A 21,922-nucleotide genomic window follows, 5' to 3' on the forward strand; every position below is an offset into this window, starting at 1 on the left:
CTGCAAGGCTTTGTAGTAAGATTGGAAGCACTGCCTACAGAGCTCCTCAAACCAGCACACGCCAAGACTGCTTTCCTCCCCTTCCCCCACAGCTTTCCTTCTTATCTTATCTGTAAGTGGCAAAACCCAGGCAACTCAGAGATTGATTGTTTGAAATACATCACCTCCAGGGCATTACCAAGGCCCGATCTTTGCGGTCAAGGTCACGTCAAGCGCTGAAACTAGCCCTGGCTGGCATTTACACCAGTTATTCCCTTTCTGCAAAGGGGCACATTTCCTGCTAGTGCAGTGACAACAGGGACAATTAGCTTGAGGTGAAGAAGGGTCTAACTTTCATTTGGTCCTGGTATTAGAAAAGAGCTGACCCCATTTCTGCAACACCTCTCCCAGCATCCAGCACACCTTGGCACACAGAGAAAGTAGTGATCCCAGATCAAGCCAGACAGAGGAAGGGGAGAAGAGGGAGAACCGTGACTGACCCTAAACAAAAAACCCAAAAAAGCTGTTCCTAGCACTGCAAGCAGGGGAAGGATGAAGGGTAGTTCAGGAACAGAGTGATTAGTGGGAAAACTTAAGAGCACTGAGACAACGCCTGAGGTCCTCCCTTCCCAGAGCTGCAGAGGCTCTGGAAGCATTTGTGTTGGCAGGAAGGCAGCAGGAATAGGCAGCTCTTTCCTGTTTCAGGCAGCAGAATTCACTGTGGATATGTGCTCCTCCCTGTCAATGGTCACTGGCAGGAAGGTAGACCTGTGTCCAAATCACCTCCCCAGTCCCATGGGTGTTTAAACATGATAATGGCAAGATACACAGCCAACATTTTGTTCCACCTTTATTTTAACAATCAGATAAAAACAGAAACATATTCTTAAAAGAGTCATTACATGGCAATTATAAAGTGCATTTTCCACTTGAATGTTGTGTACAAAAATATCTTTTAAAAACCAACATGCATAACACCCTACAAGGCACTTCCAGGCATAGAGCAAGGAGAGCAACCCTCACTTCTATGTTCACATTGGCAATGGAAAAAGGGAAAAGGGGAAAGGCCACAAGTAGTATTTTTAAACCACTATTGGTCAAATAGTCAGTTCCCAAACTAGCTTTTACTTATGGCATTGCTCTTCTAGCTCATCTTCCACATTCCTCCCTAAGCATACCCAATGCACAGCCTGAAAACAAGCAGGCCCCATAAGGCACCATCCACAGCACCCCAGATCCACATGCCTTATTTTGGCTCACAGACAGCTCTCCATAGGCATGAGAATGTGCCAGGAGAACATGACTTTTCTACAGTCAGTGTTTTACAACATTAGCATCATACACTAAATAAATAAAAAGTATCAGTGTCACTCAAACTTCCTTTAAGTTTAAAACCAAGCCAAGCTAGGCAACAGTCCCTTCCAGAGAGACCAGATGCAGGTTACAAAGGCTGACTTGGGAAGCTGTTATAACAGAGGAACCAAGCCTGATGATCTCTGGGCTGGCAAGTAGATTCACCATCTCAACTAAGTGATCAAGCACAGTGAAGACATGTATTGATTTTGCACTTTGAAAAAGCAGCAGTTGAAGGCTAGCTAATCTTCCTGCAAACTCTTGTCCCTTTCAGCATCCAACAGTGATCCCAGTATCCCTTCTAGGTTAGAGTAAAACAGCTTGTAAGTATTTTATACAGTAGTCTCTAGAATTAAAAGCTATGTTAACAAAATTAAATAGTCTAGCCCATTGCTTCTCTCCAGCCCATTCATGGGCACCCAAAAATTATACAAAGCTTATGCACTAGAAAAAGTAAGATTGCTTTGACCTCTGTTTCTACAAACTATTCAGCACTCTCCCTTTGAGCTGAGGGATGAAGTTATTCTTCTTGGTTAGCACCCAAGAAGCTTTGTGTGGCTGTTGGGCACTGCACAAGCTTGCCACCTCACCTCAGCACACTTTCAGAAGATAGGGATGGCTCACATCTGTGATTAGTTTCATATCCAGAGGTGATGCCAGGATAACCCCACAACTCACTCTCCTCATGGCTAGTTCTTTGCATAGGTGGGGTGAGCCACTTTTTATAGGCAGAGAGATGCAAAGTCTGGGCATTTACAGGTTGAAATGCCATACTGCTTCAACAGCAAATAAAGCCCAGCATGTTGCTGTTCATCCAGTATAGCCACAGCATCCTCACATGTGAGCAGTGCCAGGCTTTTAGCTGCCAAGCAGTCCATGGCTCAGAGTAACAAACCATTATGAGATCTTAAAAGCAATTTCAGTTCCAAAGCCTGTTTACCACAAAGCATTGTCATCCCTTTCTCAGTCAAGGCACTTCCATCACAGTAGGTACACAAGAGTCACCTTCCTATACAGGACACAGCATGAAACAGCCATGTGGTCCATTTGTGTTTAGCTCTTTTAACACCTGAGCAGAGTCACCTGCACAGGACTCTGGGCCCCAGCTGGACAAAACTCTATTTTACAGTCCACAGGAGGAGGAACTGCGTTTTCAGGGTCCAGCACAGCCAACAGCTGACTTCTGATGTCCATCAAGAGGAAAAAGCATCATTGATCACTTACGATTAAAGAAATAGGAAAGTTTTGAAGAAGGCAGTTAAAGATGTCAACCCATAGCTGTGTTACAAGCACCACACAGCTACAGCTAATCTCTATTTTTGGTAACACCAATGGTATGAGAGTTTTTCAAGATCATCTGATAAAACAACTGGTGACTAAGCATATCAGATCCTCTCCCACAGGCACGTCTCCTAATACGGCAGGCTGTAGGGCCACATTTCCTGTCATCACATTGCATTTTCATTTCCAAAACACCCTTTCTGCCTCCAGTAGGAAGGGCCTCACTACAAGGACATGTGCAAAGAGAGGACTCCATTCCCAGCCATCCGACCACTCCATTTCCTGACAGGCACAGGCCAGCTTTGCAAGGAGAGCCCTGCAGCTACAGTACAGCCTGCTAAAAATATAATACTAGTACATATTTTGACAGACTCTTTTAATACTAGGCAGGCAATACCAAGCAGCCACCACTACATGGCTTAGATAGACAATATAAGCACTGTAGTGTTTTCCCTGGAGACTGGCAACTTTACTGAAGAGGAGGAAGAAGCAGTGCTAAAGAGACATGAGCAACAGCCCCTGGTCCTTTGATCATCTGGAGAGCCAGAATTGCTTCCCTGACTATAAGCCCACTGCCAGCAGAGCACCGCACATCTCGTTTTGCTGGGAGGCTTATGCCAAGCTACAGAGCCATCCTTCTTCCACCTCTTCATACACCTCGTGTTCAGACCAGCCCCAAAGCCTGCAGACACGCCAGCAACAGTCAACCTGGGCTTTGTCCTTGGGTCAATAGTAGGGCCCGAGCTTCTCGAAGCCTGAATAACTGGGCCACTCAGGAAAGAGGCCATAGGAGCACTGAGGGCTCCCGAACCGGTCAAACGCACAGCCAAAGTCAGGGCCCTGTGGGGGAGGGATGGCTTCCTGAGCAGACTTCAGTGTTGACCATGTGATCCTGTAATTTGTGCCCCTGTTGTTGTCCCAGTACATCTTCCCATTGCACTCAAAGGAAATGGCAAACTCGACTCTTTCGTGTGATTGAATTCCCTCAGGCAAGTTGATGTCAAAGGAAAATGTGTCCCGATCTGACCCTCCATACGTATCCTTGACGTACTGGCACGGGTAATCTACAAAGCTTTTCCAGGTGTCAAACGTCATTCGGATCTTCACGGTCTTTTCAAAAGCGAGGTTCTTCACCTTCACCGTTCCGACAACAGATCGCTCCTTTAGCACACAGTTTTCAAGGCAAACACAGTCTGTCTCAAGGCGGTTTCTGAAGGCCAGGTAGTCCACAGAGGGCTGAACAAAATCCAGGACAAAGCTGTCCTTCTCCGCTGTTGTCAGACCCACAATATTGTCTATCAGCTCTGTGATGTTGAAAGGAATATCTAGTGGATCATCAAACTCCGAGAACACCTTCACCATCGTCAGAGCAAAGCCTCTGCTATCTGCAAATGACACCCTCTTCTTCACTTTGTTGTGTGTGAAGGAGCTTGTTGCCTCTTCTGGCCCATTCAGTGCAGCCTTGCTACTCAGCTGGATGCAGGGTCGCAATGGCTTGCTTGGCTTTGGAGCAGTTTTGCAGGCACACTTCTCTCTTCGCAAGGGTGAAGAGCACAGGTACAGCTGCATTGCTACATCCACAGCCATTGCTTGCTTGTGAGGAAAATAGTCTAATACTCTGGAAGATGAGAAGAGTCAGTTGATATTAGAAAAGCACTTTAATATGAATTTTGTCAGACAATTGATACAGCACTTTCCCCCAGCCATCCCAAATAAACTTGCTTCTATCAACCCCCAAGTCTCTCAGGCTTAACTAAAAGCAGGTATGGTGTGATTTACAGACACAGTGAGAAACACGCTATAACAGAAGGACCAGAGCCTGTTGTATCCTTGAACAAGATCTCTTCCAACTGCTACAGGAACAGAGTCACCATTTGAAGACACACACACAGGCATTGCCCTTCTAGGCTAGCAATAGCAGGCTCCAGAGAATTCCCAACCCAAAGCAAAGCCCATGGCTCAGTCCTGCCAGTGTTCACAAAACCCAGAGATTATTAAATTTCAATGCTACATAAAGCAGTATTCCTGCTGTGCTTTCCTCCCTCCAGGAGAGATTCTCCTCAGGGCTTCAGCAGCTTTTGTAGGAACAGGAATTCAGTTTGTCACAAGCTGCTTTACACAACTGACTTCACCTTTTATAAAGCCTCATATGGCCGGTATTTTTAAAGGTTAAAAAGCACTCGTTCAGTTGAAGTACATTCTTTGCTCATCAGAGTCTCCCAGACCAGCTCAGTCTAAAATGCGTTCAAGTAGCATTTTAAGGACAGCAACAGTCTGATACAGCAGCAGGGCAGAGACTTGGCCAGCACTGCTCTGCATCTTTCTTTCCTCTACTCTACTTAAAACAGATGACAGCTCAGAAGGCCCACCAGCCAGTTTTACCTCCAGCACAGAGTTTGCACCTCAAGCCTCCACAGCATTTGTGCTAATCCCCTGGGAAACACCTATGGAGCCACAAGGCTCTGCTAAACACAACTCATCTACTCGAGGTTGACCCTGGCTTTGGAAGCAAGTCCTTCTCCCAGAAGGCACAGGCCACGTGCCCCTCCACCACGGTCTTTCCTGCTCCAGCACCCAGCCTATTCCTCCAGGGGTGCAGCACCATCTCTCTCTGTGCACCCATGCTAGGGCAGCTCCCACCTGGCACCTTGCCAGATGTAACCCTGGAGTTGCCCCTGCAGCCAGGCTGCTCCCAGAACACTGAACATTGGACCTATCGCTCCTGCCCTTACACTGAAGTGCAGATGGATGCTTTTGGCGGACCCTCTTTGGCCCAACTCTGGATAAGCCACTGAACAGATTTATCGTGCACATCCTCCTTAAGTCAACTCTATTGCAGTTGACCTTAAACACAGAGTATTCCCTTAATAAAAATCCTGTTTGGCTGCAGGCCAGGCTCTAAAGCTGCTCCCACCACGCAGAGCGGGATGACCCAGCAGCGTTAGCAGTGACCACCGGCCTTGTGATGCAGCAGAGCTCTGGCTGCCAAAGCCACTCACAGCCAGCTCTAGTGCTTGATTGCTGCTCCTATGCCAAGAAAAAGCAAGAGTAACACTCTCCAATTCAGTGCTTTAAGTCCCCACCCTGCAACACCAACACAGCGGCTCTGAGTAGGCTTTCACAGCATTCGTTCAGCAAGAGCATCTGTTTATTCAGAGCCCCACACACCCACCAGCTAACTCCTTCTGCATTGCCTCCTTTCAGCTCAAGGGCGGCTGTACAGGACAGACAGCAGATCCACCTGTCTGCTAACACTTCTGCTCATCTCTACCTGGTTTTGCCAAGTTTTTATTCATACACACTTTATATAGGTCGTTTCCTCCTTTAAATTAATGCAGCCTCCAATGCTTCTCTTACTTGGGTCAGTTTCTTTTGCATCTTTTCCCAGGGAAATTTATTCAGCTGAATTCCTGTAACTCTGAGAAGTCAGGTTTCATAGTAAGCCTTGGTTATTCACAGCTTTAGAATGAAGAGGCATGAAATATCCAGCCCAATTGCATTACTTGGAGCTTTTTTCCAAGCTAAGAACTATAGTAAGAGCTTTTTATGCTGACTATGAAAATAAGCTTTGTGCTTTTACAGCTCATTTGATATCTCAGACAACTCTTTCTGCATTTGAGAGCCTGCTGATAGCCAACTCACAGCCAACAGAGTAAAGTTCCCTTTTGAGGCTGGTGATGGCTGTCTTGAACTTCAGATGCTTTGAAGGTGGGAGCAGAGATATAGTTTCGGGAGCTCACATACGTAAGAAGGCTCTAGGAAGCAAGCAGTGCAAGGCAGGCAGCCCTAGGCAGGTACAGGGGCCGATTCCTTTACCCCTCCTCTCAAAAGGGGAACAAACTCGACTCTGCCTCTGGACTTCTTCCTGCAGCTTCACTCTCTCCAGAGGAGGATGTCGCCACTCGCTACCCCCTCCTCTATTTCTAGGAAGGAGAAGCAAGTCAGAGCACAGGCATTACTTACACCTATATTTATTGAACCCCTTCGGTTGCCCCCGCGCTGTTCCCACGCTACCTGGGGCCAGGTAACCCCCTGCCGAGGGCTGGGCGTGCAGCAGCGGCCGAGCCAAAAGCTTGCAGCCGTGACACGCTGCCGGGAGAAGCAGCGCTCGGGCGTTCTGTACCCCCTCCTCCTCATCGACTCAGGAAAGGCCGAGCCGTCCCGAGGGCACAGCCCAGTTCCCGCGGGCATTTGCCCGGGCGGTGTGTTAACTCGCTACAGCCCGGTCCTTCCGCAATCCACAGCCAAGCCAAGGCGCCCGGACCCAGGACAGGCAGAGCCCGGGAGAGGCAGCAGAGCATAGCCCGGCGGAGGGGGAGCCCCGCCGCCCCCGGGCTACCGCTCCCGGCTCACCCGGGGAGCTGCAGGAGCCAAGCCCGGAGGATCCCGTCCCCATCCCCGCCCTCTGCCCAGGAGCGGCACCGCGGCGGGGAGCGCCGGCACCGCTCCCGCACACCCGAGGGGGCTGCGACCCCGCGCGGAAGACAAAAAGCACTACCACTACCATTACCACTACCTTTACCATCACCACCGTGCCCGGGCTGGCGGCGCGGCGCGCCCGTACCTGGTGCAGTGCATGGGGCCGACCCAGCAGCCACAACCCGCCGCCGCGCGGGTGGGGCCGGGCCCGGCCTCTTAAGGGCGCCCGGCCCCGCCCCCAACGAGCGGCAGCCAATGAGCGTGCCCCGAGCGGGAGCCCGGCACGCGAGGGGGCGTGGCCAGCCCGAGGGGGCGGGGCCGGGGAGCTGGCGGGTCCCGGGAGCAGCGCAGGGACAAAGGACACGGCGGTGCCCGGCGGGGACACCGCGCCAGCACACCCGCCCCCCCTGCAGCAGGGCGAGCTTGTTCTGGCAGAAGGGACAAGCTCTGCCTCCGGTCCCTCACTGTCCCGCTGCTCCTGTGCCAGGGTGCCGTCCCTGTTTGTCCCGAATCACAGAATCAACCAGGTTGGAAAAGACTTCTGAGGTAATCGAGTCCAACCTATGACCGAACACCACCGTGTAAAGTAGACTATGGCACTAAGTGCCACGTCCAGTCTTTCCTTAAACATTTCCAGAGACGATGACTCCACCACCTCCCCATTCCAATATCACTCTTTCTGTGAAGTAATTCCTCTTGATGTCCACCCCAAACCTCCCCTGCCACAGCTTAAGACTGTGTGCTCTTGTACTATAGCTAGTTGCTTGGGAGAAGAGGCCGACCCTCACCTGGCTACAACCTCCTTTCAGGCAGTTGTAGAGAGCGATAAGGTCCTCCCTGAGACTCCTCCTCTCCAGGCTAAACAACCTCAGCTCCCTTAGCTGCTCCTCATAAGACTTGTGATCCAGACCCTTCACCAGCTTTGTTGCCCTTCTCTGGACACGCTCCAGCACCTCAATGTCCTTCCTGAACTGAGGAGCCAGAACTGAGAAGGCTTTGTGGATGCCACAAGTAAGCAGCTAAATCCACAGGAACATGCTCTTGAGACAGAAAAGACTTTTTGGGGCACCCGTCTTCCTGGTGGAGCAGGCCCAGGGTGTTTGGGTTCTCAGGGCCAGATGGGGAGGAGGGTAACTCGCACACCCACATCTTGTGGCTGTGCTTGTGTCTGGGTAGAAATCTCCAGTGAATACTCTAAAATCTGCTTTCCAGGCATATTTATGATATGCAGTGGAAAAAATTCTAGAGGTGGCTTTCCTCCATGCAAAAAAGAACACCTGCAGGGCCCAGCTGGCACAGAGATCAGCCCCATGGGAATCCCTATCTGGCATATGTGCAGAACTGGGAAGATGTTTCCAACATCCTGAAAATATCTGCCAGGCAACTTGATGCTCTGGCATAGACCTGCACTGCTTTGCAGGGCCAGCTGGGCCAAGGGATCTTCCCAGCTGCTCTCCTGCCACCAGTTTCCATTTCTGCTCCTTTGGGCTGCTCCTGAGTCCATGTCAGCACAGAGCCTGATGTCCTCAATGGTGTGAAAAGTGTGCATAGACCTGGCCTCCCTGTCAGGGAAGCAGCTCTGGGGACAGAGGATGTAAAGCCTACTGCATTTACTTTCTCCCCATGGGGATAATAGTATTTCCCTCTTTTTGTGCCATATCTGGCCTCTAACTGCACAGCTGTGAGCAATGCTGCTGTCTCTCACCTTCCTTACAGAGCAGAAAAGCAGGATTGAAGTGTCAACATTTGTTTTCAATTAACTTGTAGAAACATAGAAAGCTATTGTTAAAGCTGGAGACTTCCTGCTGGAACCTACCATTTAATACACTTATTACTCTGCAAGGCAAAAGCGTTTTTTTGAGGGAGAAAAAAAAAACACCACATTTTTTGTTTTATAAACCCTTTTTAGATGAAGGCAGTGGTAAGATTTAAAGTTGGGGAGAGAGCTGAAAGATGTACCCATTGCAGGAGTCTTGCAGACTTACAGTAGTATTTCATGTGCCGAGGGTATGGTGGGATTTCAGCATGTGGGAGGAGGGGAGCCATGTTCAGGTTTGCCCAGGACATGGGATAAGGTGGTCATGGCTCATGGGGCCTCTCCAGTGCTGCTTCCCCTTCTCCAGGCGGGGCCACTGCAGCCTGGCTTCAGCCTCGTCGCTGGTCCAGAGAGGTTCAGGTGGAAATGGTGGTTTTAATGGAATAGGCCCAAAAACTGGGAAGCCCTGACCTGACTTACACTTGTCCCTCTGGTCTGCCACACATTTCTCCCATGTGTTGCTGGCAGCTCGGCACCACAGATGTGCCGAGGGAGATGTGGGTTTGTCTCTATACTGTGCGGGCTTTGGCCAGCCAGCCCCCCATCCCTGGGGTAGGAATGCACCCCACGTGGCTTTAGGGCACGTTTCTGCCCTGCAATACAGGCCCTGTTTGCTGTGAGAGGGGCAGGGTGTTTCACAACTGTGGCTTGGTGTTTGCCCCTGAAGCAAAGGTAGGTGGAAGTTGGGGCAGGACGTTGTGGCGGACTGTGGACATGGGCTGTTATCTTTGGGAAGATGAGATAGTGGCTATATTTAGCTCTATGCTAGGCCCTTGCACAGTGGTCTTTGTGATTTCCCCACAGCTTTTCACCCCTCCTGCCTTGCTGAAGGATGGGAAGAACTTGATTGCTGTCATGGGGAAGAGGCATCAGGCTGCTTCTCCCTGGGGGAGCAATCCAGAACCAGTTCTATCCATGGCACACAGCTCTGGAAGGAGGGTCCCACTCTCCCATCATGTCTACTCTGGGGTTTGTTCCTGATTCAATGAGTATTTACTCCGGGGTGTCCTGGTACAGGACATGGTGGCTTCTGCACCCTCAAGTTCAGCCCCGCTGGTTTGCTGCAGAAAGGGAGGCAGAGCTTCTCCCTGCCTCCTGAAGAGCCCTCCTTCCCTTGCCACAGTCCCTCAAGAGCTGACTCTAACAGCAGGCTTGAGCAGGTCCTTGGGGACTTTTCCTGGTCCTGCCACCTCCTCAGTGTCCTGTTGGAGACAGGGGTGGATGGAGCATCTTCTCCTCCCTGTTGGGAACCTACATGCTGCTGTGACAGCTTGGCTTCCCAGCAGCTGGCCAGTGGGCAGCCCCAGCAGGGAAGGGGAGAGGGGCCAAATGTGTTGTGCAATGTATCCACAGGCTGCAGGGCCAAGGCTCAAGGGCGAGTGCTGTAAACCAGCAGAGTGGCTGATGTAACAGTGCTGGGGCTGCTGCCATGGGGCACCCCATCCCACACCTAGTGCCCCTTCTCAAATCAACAGCCCCCTCCTGCTACCTTCTTCTTCCTACACCCCAGCTGCCACCTCCCATTACTGCCAATGGCCACGGAGGCTCCAGCCCTCTGCATCTCCACATTCGACTGTGCCCCCAGCCTGGTCGGGAATGCTCGGTGGTGCAGTTGTGGTCAGGTCTCCACCTCTGGCTGTTGGAATCTTTAGGGTGGTGGTGAAGGTGCCACACTCCCTGTGCTTGCCACAGCAGTCCACTGAAGCAAACAGTGCCCGCTGTGGTGGTGTGGCTGATGCTGCCACAATGTTGGTGCTTGTCAGCAAATTCCAAACTGGTGGCGCTGAGAAACTGCTGCTGCTGCCTTTGAGCCAAACTGCAACACTTGAACAAGCAGAGAAGGATTTTTGTTAAAGTTTACCTGCCTATGACAAAGCTGTGACAGTAACTCTTAAGTAATCTTAATCAGATGTTGCCTCACATCAAAATGCTAAGGGAGAAACTAATTTTGGAGTAATTTTGGGCAGCACTGGTGTACTGCAGGAGAGTCAACCCAGCCAGTACAGAGCACCAGGAGTGGTAGCAGTCAGCAGCATGTTATGCTATCCTCCAAAAAAAACACATCCATGGTTGAGCTGTGTGTCTGGCTAGCTGTGAGTTCCTCCCTTGTTCCTTTTAGACATACCAGTTGGTTTCAGCCACACTCCGTGGAAGAGTGCAAAGATCACAGATCCCTTTAAGGTTTCATGTGATTCAGCAACTGGTGGAGAGAGACCCAGTGAGCATCCTTGCTGAGCAAAAGCAGAGAGACACTTGGATGCAGTGCCCTTCTGGCCAGTCAGTGTCTGTACCTGCTGGTCAGCCAGCACTGACAGCCCCTTGGTCAGCTATGGCCAACATGACAGAAATCTGTAGGAAACATGGTTTCTCTCACCATCAACTTGGTCATAGCTGCAACTGCGTGCTGAGGCCTGCTGTGTTGCTTAGGAGCTCCTTGTAGTCCCAGGCCCCTGTCCAGCTCCTGCAGGGTCACAGCAAATGGCTCCACCAAAGAAAACTCTTGAGAAGTCCTGTCGGGTGATGGGATTCCCCTCTTTTATTTTCAGAGGTCTCAAACTCCTGTGGCTGTCCCAGGAAATTAAGCAAAGAGTATTCAAGGTTTCCCAGTTTAAAAGAAAATCCCACTCTTGGTTAAGGCTCTTGGCTATGCTTTGGGGAGCTGTGCTCCAAGGCAGAGCTCTGCACTCCAAGGCCAGCACTGCTCCTCCTGGCTCTGTCCAGAAACGAGGAGTTGCTGCAATGTACTGGCTGAAGGCCCAAAGTAGGGTATTTACCTTGGCATGTCTCCCTTTGGATCTCGTGCGCATCCATGGTCAAACACTCCAAGGAACGTGTACTCTGCCCTGCTGAAGACCATGGCACGTTCCCTTCCAGCCCAACGTGCACAGAGCAGATGGTGTGAGGCCAGTTGCAAAGCCTGGCCCGGTACTGTGTGCTGTAGAGAAAGACTGGGTATTACAGAACTGTGGTTCTTAATATTAAAAATACCTAGCAAAAGAGACCTAGAAAACTCATGCAAAAAAAGGAGATTATGGGGGAGGGAATGAATGCAAATAAGTTACTACAAAGGCCTTAAGGAAAGCTGCTACTCAGAGGGAGAAAGGGGAATGGGCCTTCAGCGAAGAAAGAGCTCAAAGGGCAAGGAAACAAATGAGTGGAGAAACTAAATGACAGGCAGACGGGAACAACAAAGAGGTAGGTCCTTGGCCAGGCACACAACGTGCTTGTTGAAAATGTTGTATCACTGCTAAGGAAAGGCTTGATACCAGGTTAAAAAAATTTCTTCCCCAGACACTGGGACCCAAGAGGGGACAAGTCCCTGCAAGAAGAGAATGGTACCTCCTGCTTTCTCAACATTGTGATGTTCTTTTCAGAAAGCTATTTGAAGACCTTGCCTTCCTGCAGTCTACAGATTTCATTCCCATCAGCAAGGTTCTGGAAAAGCTATAGCAAAAGAAAGGAGGTTGGTTGTCTATCCCAAGATTGCACAAAGCAGTGCAACAACTGTGCACCCGTCCTTACAGTACAAGCCCTCCTACATCAAGGAGGATAGGAGCATAAAGACACAGCTTGCACTAGAACCTCAAATCCTCCAAATTTCCCATGTGCTCTTGCAGGAGAGGGACAGCAAGGGCTGGGCTGGAGCGGCAAGAATTGAACAGGAATTGGGGCTATTTCAATGGATACACTGATGCGATTGCAGAGAAGAGGGATGCTCAGGTCCTCTAAGGCAGGCTGAATCAGTCCAGCTGCACTGACAGCTTGCCTTGTTTACACCGTGCAAGTATCCAACTGGCTGAACTTGAACCTAGATGCATAAGTCATAGTGAAGCAATGTGTATTTTAACTTTGGTGCCCTACAAAGACTGCAAGCCTTATTTGGTGGGGCAAATGTCTTGGAAACTTCTGCGTATCCAGGCCTGGGGACTCAGAGGGCTTATCTTTTTGTGCTTTGCCTGAAAGCCATTGTATGCTGATGAAGGCTGAGAGGGAAAAAGCCAGACTGAGGAGTGCATGTAGTTCTTAATGATAAATGTGATCCTAAGCTCCTTTCAGGGATTCATACCCTTCAGCTGAGCCTCTGTGAGCACCCAGGCTCTCTGCTGCAGCAGAGATGGTCTGTTCCTCCAGGAAGCATTTTGTCTCATCCCAAGATTAGTGTCAATGAAAGATGAGATCTGTTGCTTTCTGGACTTGCCTAAGTTTGTGCATTCACTAAAGAGGGAACCTGAAAATCAGCAGAAACAAGATGCCTGACTATTAAATAGTATCTCAAGCACATGCCAAAGGAAATGTCAATGGTAAAGGCAAGAGCTCAGGGTGCTGGGGAAGGAGGTCAGCTGGAGCTACTCCAATCATCAGCCATTGCATTCTTCGAAGAAGTTTTTCAAGTGTAACCTGGCCTTTTTATTTGGAAATTTTAATTTAATCCTTGGTGGGGAGGAAACTGATATTCAAGGATTTACCCAATTAACCAGAAGCTTGAAGTTTCCTTCTTGCAGAAACTGAATGCTAGCAAAAATTACCCCTCTCTGGGGATCCTGCACTTCTGAAGTTGCACATTAAATGCTGCTAAGTAGGTCACTTGAGATCCCAGGTTTGGTGCATACAAATACCTCCAGTGTCTGCAGGTATAGTGGCATTTCCTCCTCTCCTGAGTGCTTAGGATTCTGCAGAGACAGCTCTCTCCCTGCCTGATCTCACAAGATCCAGGTAATCTGATCTGCACCTCGCAGGAATTGGTTATGCTCAGCTTCTTGGCACCAGAGCAAGGACTTCTAATCTTGGATTGGATGAATCAGAATTTAGGAAATGTGCCTGCAGACAAGAGACACACCCAGGGCAGGAATAACTCTAACGGGACCTAGAAAGGAGGCTAGTTATTCATAGGAAGGCTGCCTCTGTCTCTGGTCAGGGAGGAGGAAGTCAGGCCATCGGATGGTATGGTAAGCAGCGTTCCAGTGCTGACAGCTGGGAATAGCTCATGTCCCAAGCCCATGGAGCCTGAAGCATTTTTGTCTGTCTCCTTCATCCCTCTTCTTCCTCTAGTCTTTGCTCATCTCCTGTTACTGATATAGCCAGCTTCCCTCTGCTGCCATGAGGAAGAGGAGGGTGCTGCCAGCCTTCACCAGCAGCCACTGGTGAAGTGGCTGAAAACCAGCATAAAGAAAATGCAACCTCCTCCCAAGAGTAAAACAAACTGCTTGGTGTCCCTGAAGTTTCCCTGGATGCTACTGAATCCTGAGCAGAAGTTAAAGTGCTGGAAGGCAAGTGAAGGTGGTGCAGACACAGCAGGTGGTGAAGGAGAAGGTCTTTGTCTTTGTAAATGGGAGACCAGCTTATTGTGATCTGAACTGAGCAACACCAGCAAAGCTGGAAAAAAACCAGAAACAGCCAGGGGCTGCAGAAAAATCAGTAAGTTGAAATAAATATGATGGTTCTGAAAGTCACCACAAGAAGGTTGGGAATTTAATTTGCTGACTTGTCTGCTCCTGAGAAAGGAGAGACAAATCTAGAAGAGGTGCAATAGTGTGTAGCAGCTAAACATCTGCTGGTGACTGCTGCACTTTGGATGACTGTTTTTTGAGAAGGGAAATGAATGCAATATTGCTTTTTCATGTCTTGCACAAGAGGACAGCAACATGGGCATTGGGTGACTCACATATGTAGACACATATACACGTACTTGCATGTGTGCACGCTTGCACAAAGATGCTCATGGAAAGTTGCAAGTGTCCAGTGTTGTGCTCTATGCCCAAATAAGCTCCAAGAGCAGAATATCATCTACTGTTGAGTTTTTCAGAGGACCCTGCAAAGAATGTGGTTGCACAGATTTTGAGCCATCTTAGGTTGTAATCCTTTTCACCTTCAGAACTGCAGTGTTAACTCAGGCATTTTTTCTGAAAGTCAAATGCCACAATAGGCCATGTTTCCTAATTTTTCAAAAACACTTTGACCACCACCATACTGGTCCGATTTTGGACCACTCCATCAAAACTCATAGTGCAATGCTGAAAAATTTCAGGCAGTACCAAACACTCTACACTAATTATTTCCATTCATCTAAGGGTCACTTCAGAATGCAAACTCTCCTGTGATGTTCAGGCTCCCAGTGTGGCAACAACCTGGAAAACACCAAACACTGCATTTTCTGAGGCTGGCTGCTGTAACCTTATCATTTTGAGACTCACAGAGCACTTCAGTCAGCACATCCCAGAGACAGAAAGGTGCTGTCACGTCCTGGAGAAGGGCTGTATAGCTAGGCTGCCTGTCACACAGAGGGATGACTCACTTCAAACCCTACCAACTTTCTCAGTTCTCTTTGATTGCCTAGTCTTGAAATTACTCAAGTCCGGTCTTCTGACTTCACCTCCCTCAGGGTCTGGTTGGTTCCCTTCCCTCTGCTGGCTGGATCCTCTATGGGAGTCCTTACAATGCCTAATGCATCTCAAGTCATTGCTGATGTGAGCTGGATTTGAGCTGTTTCACAGCTTTGGGACAACCTTCATAGCTCTTGGTCGCACACCCCCTAGAGTTGTGGTTATGGTGGAGTTTGCTCAAGTAAGGAATTTCCTTGGGTCACCCAAAAGGTAGCCAGAGTTAGCTTAATCAAATCAAATAACCAAGTATTATTTGACTAACAGCTTAAACCAAGCTGTTTGTGGCTTCCTCGGCAACCAGGGCCTCTCCAGCATGTGTAACTGCATGAGCCTCCTTTTTCAGGAGGCTTTACACCCTCCTTTTTCAGGGAATCACATGCAGGAGGGAGCTACCCTGGCACCCAAACTGCCTCCAACTGAGATTTTTAAAGCCTCTGCTTAAACATAAGCTAAGGCAGCTATAAATAGCAATTGATGGCCCCTGGTTAACCCAAAGGCTTTGATGACAGAGCTGGCTCTGTGTGTGAGTGATTGGCTGCTCTCAGACTCTGCTCTCACACCATCTGGGGGCCAAGTTGATCAGTACTTCTGCTTTACTTTGCTTCTGCTGCCTTGTAGTCTGGTTAGTGGGGGAGTGGGCATATATTTCATTAGACGCCTATGAAAATTATTTTGTGGCAATAAATGTGCTTGTACATAGCTACAACATACAATTCATACTAAAAAATATAAAGCCTAAATTTCAAATTAAGACATAAGTGCAAAACAATCTGTAGAGATTTTCCAAGTTAAATAATATATTTAAAATAAATCTCTTGATAAAGGTTTGGAGGTGACTGCCTCGAGGCAGGGAGGACACTTGACACCAACATTGCAAAGCGGGTAATGTCCCCATCTGGCACGGATGCTGCAGTGCATGGTCTGTCATGGACCTGACCACTATCTACCATAGTGCTGCTGGCCCCCAGCATTGCTTATCTGCCTGAGCACACATCCTATATTTTCAGTAGTCTTCCTTTGTTTTGCAACCTACTCTCCCTTATGGTGAGTTATCACCTTATGATTGGACATTGTGGTTATAATATGCACTGCACTCCAGGTTTAATTGCTTTTTCCCTGTCAATCTAAAGTTTGAGTCTCTTAAATCATTTTCAGGGCTATGTTCCCCACTGCAAGGCACTGCCAAGGTGGTATGTGGAGCACTGTGCCCAGTCTGGGTCCTCTCTCTGAGAGAAATGGTGCCAGGCTGCAGCCCAGTGGCAGCGACCAGACTGAGGAGAGTGTGGAGCATGTGGCGTGTAAGGAAAGGGAAATGGATTTCTTCAGCCCAGAGGAGAAGTGGCTGATGGGGCTGCAGATGCATCTTCCATTGCATGAGAGATAATGCATGCAGACCCAAACCTTCTCAGAGGTGCCCAGTGAAAGGACAAGAGCCAACAGGCACTTCTGCAACAGAGATGAGATGAGATTTCATGATGAGATGGGTTAAAACCACTGCTCTGGAAGAATAGGACAGCAGCACATAACCCAGAGAGATGGTGGCACCTCCATCCTTGGGGCCCATCAAGCCTCGCCTGAATGCAGCCCCAGACATCCTGACCTGACCGTGAAAGTGGTCCTCATACAAGGAGGGAGGATGGGACCAATGCCTCCAGAGCTCCCTTCCACATAAATCCACCCACAATTGTATGACTATATTTCCCTATTTGAAACTGTTCCCCCTGAAGGGCTACTGATGGCTACTGATGCCCTTGATGTGGTCTGTGGGAGTTCACAGACTCATCTCAGGGGACCAAGGCTCTCACAGGAATAGGCAAAAAACCCCATAGTGCTTAAAATGAAGAGTATGTGCTACATTAAGCAAATACAGAATGATGAGAGGCAGACAAGATGTGGAGAACTCATATATTGGTATGCTATGTAATCCAACAAGATATCCTAGTCTAAGATAAACACACGCATCCCTTATTAACACAGAGGTATCTTATTCTGCATTAAATAACCAAGCCTATCTGTGGGCTGTGCACAAGTGAACTGGCTCACAGACCTTTGCCTGCTGTGCACCCTGTGACTCTTGCAGCTCTGCAGATTCCTGTCTGCCTTAGCTCCTGCTGCAGACTAGATGGGCTGGGTATTGCTGTTACCCACAACATGCTCAGCTGCCATCTGCACTGTTGTCTTAAGTAAGTTTGGCTGGTTTGTTTCACAACTCACTCTGGTCTAAGACTTTGCACATGAATGAAGATCATATCAGCGATCCTGTCAATCCATATCAGCACTCTTGTTTTTTCCACTTGTAAAGGAAGTGTAGGTAAAATGCGCCACTCCCTGTGACAGCACCTTATGGATGCTAAACCAATGTGAGTTCAAAAAGGGACCAGACACATTAACAGAATCAAAAATGCCACTGTTGCATGCAAAGACATTCCTGCATTTTCAGGAAATCCTTGATCTGCAAATTGACCTGGCTGGGAAAGTAATCAGGAGAGAAATCACTACAGGCTTGTTCAGCTCTTCTCTCCCTCAGACATCTGCCATAGCTCCCTACCAGACAGGGTGAGGGGAGACATGGGCCACATTTGAGTTTAAGGACTCACAAAAAAGCTTGCTCAATGTCACAGGTATATCAGAATTTCTCCCTAGAAATCTTCATGGAAGGCAAAATTCTACGGGTAGAGAGGGACAGCTGCTGAGCAAAGAGCAATGCTGCCCAACTCCTCTCTACCCAAGGGCTCCTGTGTAGAATCATGGAATCATTAAGGTTGGAAAAGATCTTTCACATCAGGTCCAATCCTGAACCCATCACTGCCTAGTCCACTACTTAACCATGTCCCTAAGCATCACATCTACACGTCTTTTAATATCCTCTAGATGTTACACTCAGCAGGTTAAAGCCATTGTCTGTGTGATTTTGAGGGTCAGATGATCACAGCCAAGGCCATTGGGTGTTAAAAGCACCAAGGCTGCCAGGGAGCCAGTAAATTAACAGCCCCATTCTATGGTAAGTTTGGCTGTAGGCTCAATGGACACTTTTTGACTGAAACCTTGGGATTTTCAAATAGCTTGAAATCACCTGTGGAGACAGGTGGTGACAGCCATCCTGAGATGATGCGTCCCCCCCTACATGCTTCATCTGGAGAACCCAGGAAGCACTGGTAACTTCAATCACTCTGTACTGGGAGAGCTAGGACTGGCAGTGAGGGCACTGGTGAGCATCACTGGTGTAAAACTCAAAGATGCCTGCCCTGTGGCAGGTGCAATGATTCTCTGGTTGAAAACACACAGAGCCATGAGAAGTAACAGCCTGAGAGTCTGTGATTTCTGTGATCCTCTGAGCAAAAAAACCAATTTATCAGCCAGAGCTGCCCATTTGTCAAGACTGGCACCCTGAGTTCGGTGCAGCTGGCTCAGTGCATGGACAGGGAGGGGCCCAGATGTGGGATAGTAGCATTTGAGCTCAAGGGCTCATGTGTCTAGAAAAAACCTGATAAGAGCCAGGAATGCAAGTGGTCCTGAAATAGTGATAAGGGTAGCTGGGGAATGCCTCATATGGATACATGGGCTGGGGCAGTGGGGCTTGGTATGCAAGGTGACACCTGCCCCCCACACTCAGTGTCACATTTCACTCCTGAGGACACTCACATGGGGTGAGTGACATGTGCTATGTCTCAAAGGCACTGTGGAGGCTGTCCTTGGCCTGCCCCACACAGAGCTGCAGAAGGAGAAGGGTCATTCACCCCAGCAGTTCCCAGAGTTTGAGCTGGCCTCCATTGAACTTTGAGAGATGAAGAGTGCCCCACCTGCCAAGCCATTCTCACCAGATTGCTTTGCCTGGTCCAGGTGCTTGCTTGCTGTGTTTCTTACAGCTTTCTAGAGTGCAAGGCAGCCCTTCCAATTGTGTGGCATGTGCTCCATGTGTCAAATGCAAAAGCATTGATGACAATGTCATCTAAGAGGTCCCCTAGCTTGGCCACCAAGGTAGGACTCCAGAAAGTGCACAACCCTCCCTAGCCTCCCTCTGGGATGTCCCAGGCCTGTGGTAGGGCACAGCTCTCCAAGTTTCCCAGCCTCTGACTTTGCCTCCCTGCATGAAGTTTAGGAGGCACAGGCAGTCATAGTGTTCTCATCACGGGTTGTTGCTGTTGGCCTAGTTTAGGCAACATCACAAGAAGAGGGGAAAAGATGGTTTCCATAAGTTTCCATGTCTCACAGGACTCTGCGTGGTGCTTATGTTGTCCTGTCCACAGGCAATCTCCTCGAGTCTGGGCTGAAGCGTCTGACCCAAAGCCAGTGGAGACATTGTCGTCAGACCAAGGTGTAAATTCAGGGGCAGATCAAAGTCAGATTTCAGCTCCAAAAAGTAGAGCAGTGGCTGGAGGATTCCTCGTGGTTTGCCTCTCCTATGGGATGAGTTTTGTTCTTACTAGAGGTTATGACCCAGTTTCTGTTTCAGTGACCAGGTCTGACAGTGACCAGAGATCCTAACAAAAAGAAGCCCGTGAGCTTTCCTGAGCTCTTTTACTGGGTCATCTGAGATATCTTGATCTATGAGCATGAGGTAAAGCAGACTTCTTTCTGGGATAAACTGGAGATTGCAAGATACAGCCATGGGCTGGCATCCAGAAGGAGCATTCTAGATAAGTCTAGTGGCAAACAAAGTGGCAGCCAGATCCTGTGTGGCCATGTGACTGTTGGAGAATATTTTGTATCCTGTAAGTAAACCTTGTTCTTCCTTTCATCTTGAAAAAGGATATTCAAGCTCTCTCCATTTTTTTTCAGTTGCTGACTACTTTTTAGTCTCAGCCTGGATTAGGCTTTGAGGAAAAAGCAAGTGGGTGCTCACATTGAGCAGTTTTAGCCAATAAAGATGTGTGCTCCATGGTATTGTTGCCAAGTCCCCTGTGTTGGTGGCAGGTGCTCTTTGCAGTGCACAGGACTAACGTCTGAACAGTTCAGTCTTAGCTCCCGGCTCCAAACAAATATGGTGAAGAAATGTGTTCCAGAAGATGCCTCTGGCAAGCAGCACTGTGGCTTCCCTGTCATCCCTCTGGGGACTGCACGGTTTCCCTTTCCCTGGTTGTCTGGGCTTCCTGGGAGGTCGCTGCTGATCTACCTCAGGTACAAGCAGCTACATCTTAAGCAGGTGCCTGTGTGCAGCTCTTTCCTCAGGATCCCTGTCACCACAAAGTTTAGTCTAACCCAGACATTTCCTCTAGGCAGGCCTGGAGGATGGCAGCGGAAACACATATTTCCCTTCTTGCAAATGCAAGAGTAATGCGGGAGCTTCAGCTCTACAGAGGCTGTTGAAAGGCTGGCAAAGAGTCCATTAAGTAAAGTGCCTGTTTCATATCCAGTCAAGATGCAGTGTAAACATGCCAAAAATCCTCTGCCAGCAATCCTCTCCACAAACTCAAACAGAGTTGTTGGGAAACCAGCTGCAGACAGTTGCCCAGCCTTCACCTCCTTTCTGCTACTGGTTTGCTTTGCTTCCATTCTCTCTCTCTCTTCCCTGTGTAGTGATGTTCAAGAGCAAAGCGAAACAAGGGCTGAATGAAGCAGTAGAAAGCTTTGCTATCTCCACAGAAGTGGGGGAAACTGAGTATGTCCAAGGGAGTAGGCTCCAAAAGCCAGAAATGGAGCATCAAGGAATCTCAGACTAAATCACCTTAACTCTGCACAATGCTGAACAGATAGGAATAGTCCCTCTGCTTTGCCCAGCGGCAGGACTGACACAGTGAAACAGGGGGTCTGTAGAAGGGTGTTGAAGCTCCCCTGTGGTGGGTGGTACAGGACCCAGTGGGGCCTTTCCCTGCCTAGTTTGGAGCATCTTCTTCCCTCATTGCATGGTGAGCAGGTCTGTGCTGGCTGCCAATCACACGGAGATGGTGAACTGTGTGTATGTGTGTTCCTGTGCTCTTTAGCAGATCTGGTCCCATATGATGAATATTTCTTTCCAGAATCTACTATTCTCTTGTATTCTATTATATTCAACATTATTTTCACTTGATTTTAAAGTATTGGATTGTTAGGCAGTACATCACAGTTTCAAGAAATACTACTAATTCCTACAGCCACAGAAATATAATTTACTCCAATTTTTTTAATCTAATCTGTACTGCACTGATGAGGAAAATTATTAGTTTTGAAATCAGACAGAGTGATAGGGAAGAGCCTTTATATCTTCCAAGTTTGTATCTAGGCCCCAGATGGAAACAAGTCCCAAATTTATGCTGAGCAGAGCTGCTGCACAGGGTGATGACTGTACCCAGTGCCTGTGCAGCCCTGGAGCAAAAAGTCAGCACAGACTCCTTCCAGGCCTTGAGCTGCAGCTGGAGAGAGGATCCGCCAGGCTCCCATGTCCCTCTCAGGTATCTGGGGTTCAGACTGCCCTCGGTGAAGAAGCCTTCCCCTGGCAACCTGCTGGGATGCAGCCAGGCTTGGCAGATGCTTGATCGCCTGTCAGAGACCCTCGGGATGAAGTGCTTGTGTCCTGCCAGGCTGGTATGGCTCTGCAGCAGCTACATAACACCAGCCACCCCTGAGGGGCTGAACCTCAGGTGTCTGCACTGGGACTGAGCATCTTACTTCTCTCCTTCCTCCATAGGTAGGCAGGGCACTTGAGGAAACATCTGGTAGCTGGTTTCATGGTACCTCTGCAAGGCCAAAGTCTCGCTCCTGCTGTTTTACATTTTGC

At 49.0% G+C, this 21,922-nt stretch overlaps 1 protein-coding gene across 3 annotated transcripts; it reads right to left on the reverse strand.

The window, feature by feature from the left end:
• Positions 1 to 816: 816 nt before the first annotated feature.
• PPP1R3B (protein phosphatase 1 regulatory subunit 3B) lies at positions 817 to 7,242 on the reverse strand. Of its 3 annotated transcripts, none has more exons than XM_064652210.1 (2): positions 7,178 to 7,242; positions 817 to 4,231 (listed from the first exon to the last, which is right to left on the reverse strand). In XM_064652210.1, exons 1-2 carry the CDS (start codon positions 7,189 to 7,191, stop codon positions 3,340 to 3,342), a joined length of 906 nt encoding a protein of 301 aa, XP_064508280.1. In that variant the 5' UTR covers positions 7,192 to 7,242; the 3' UTR covers positions 817 to 3,339. The 3 variants fall into 3 exon arrangements, with proteins under 3 accessions (XP_064508280.1, XP_064508281.1, XP_064508282.1); XM_064652211.1 differs by having other exon boundaries at positions 7,136 to 7,218; XM_064652212.1 differs by having other exon boundaries at positions 7,142 to 7,217.
• Positions 7,243 to 21,922: the final 14,680 nt, after the last annotated feature.

The sequence above is a fragment of the Pseudopipra pipra genome, chromosome 4 (assembly GCF_036250125.1).
Source record: "Pseudopipra pipra isolate bDixPip1 chromosome 4, bDixPip1.hap1, whole genome shotgun sequence".
Classification (NCBI taxonomy): domain Eukaryota; kingdom Metazoa; phylum Chordata; class Aves; order Passeriformes; family Pipridae; genus Pseudopipra; species Pseudopipra pipra.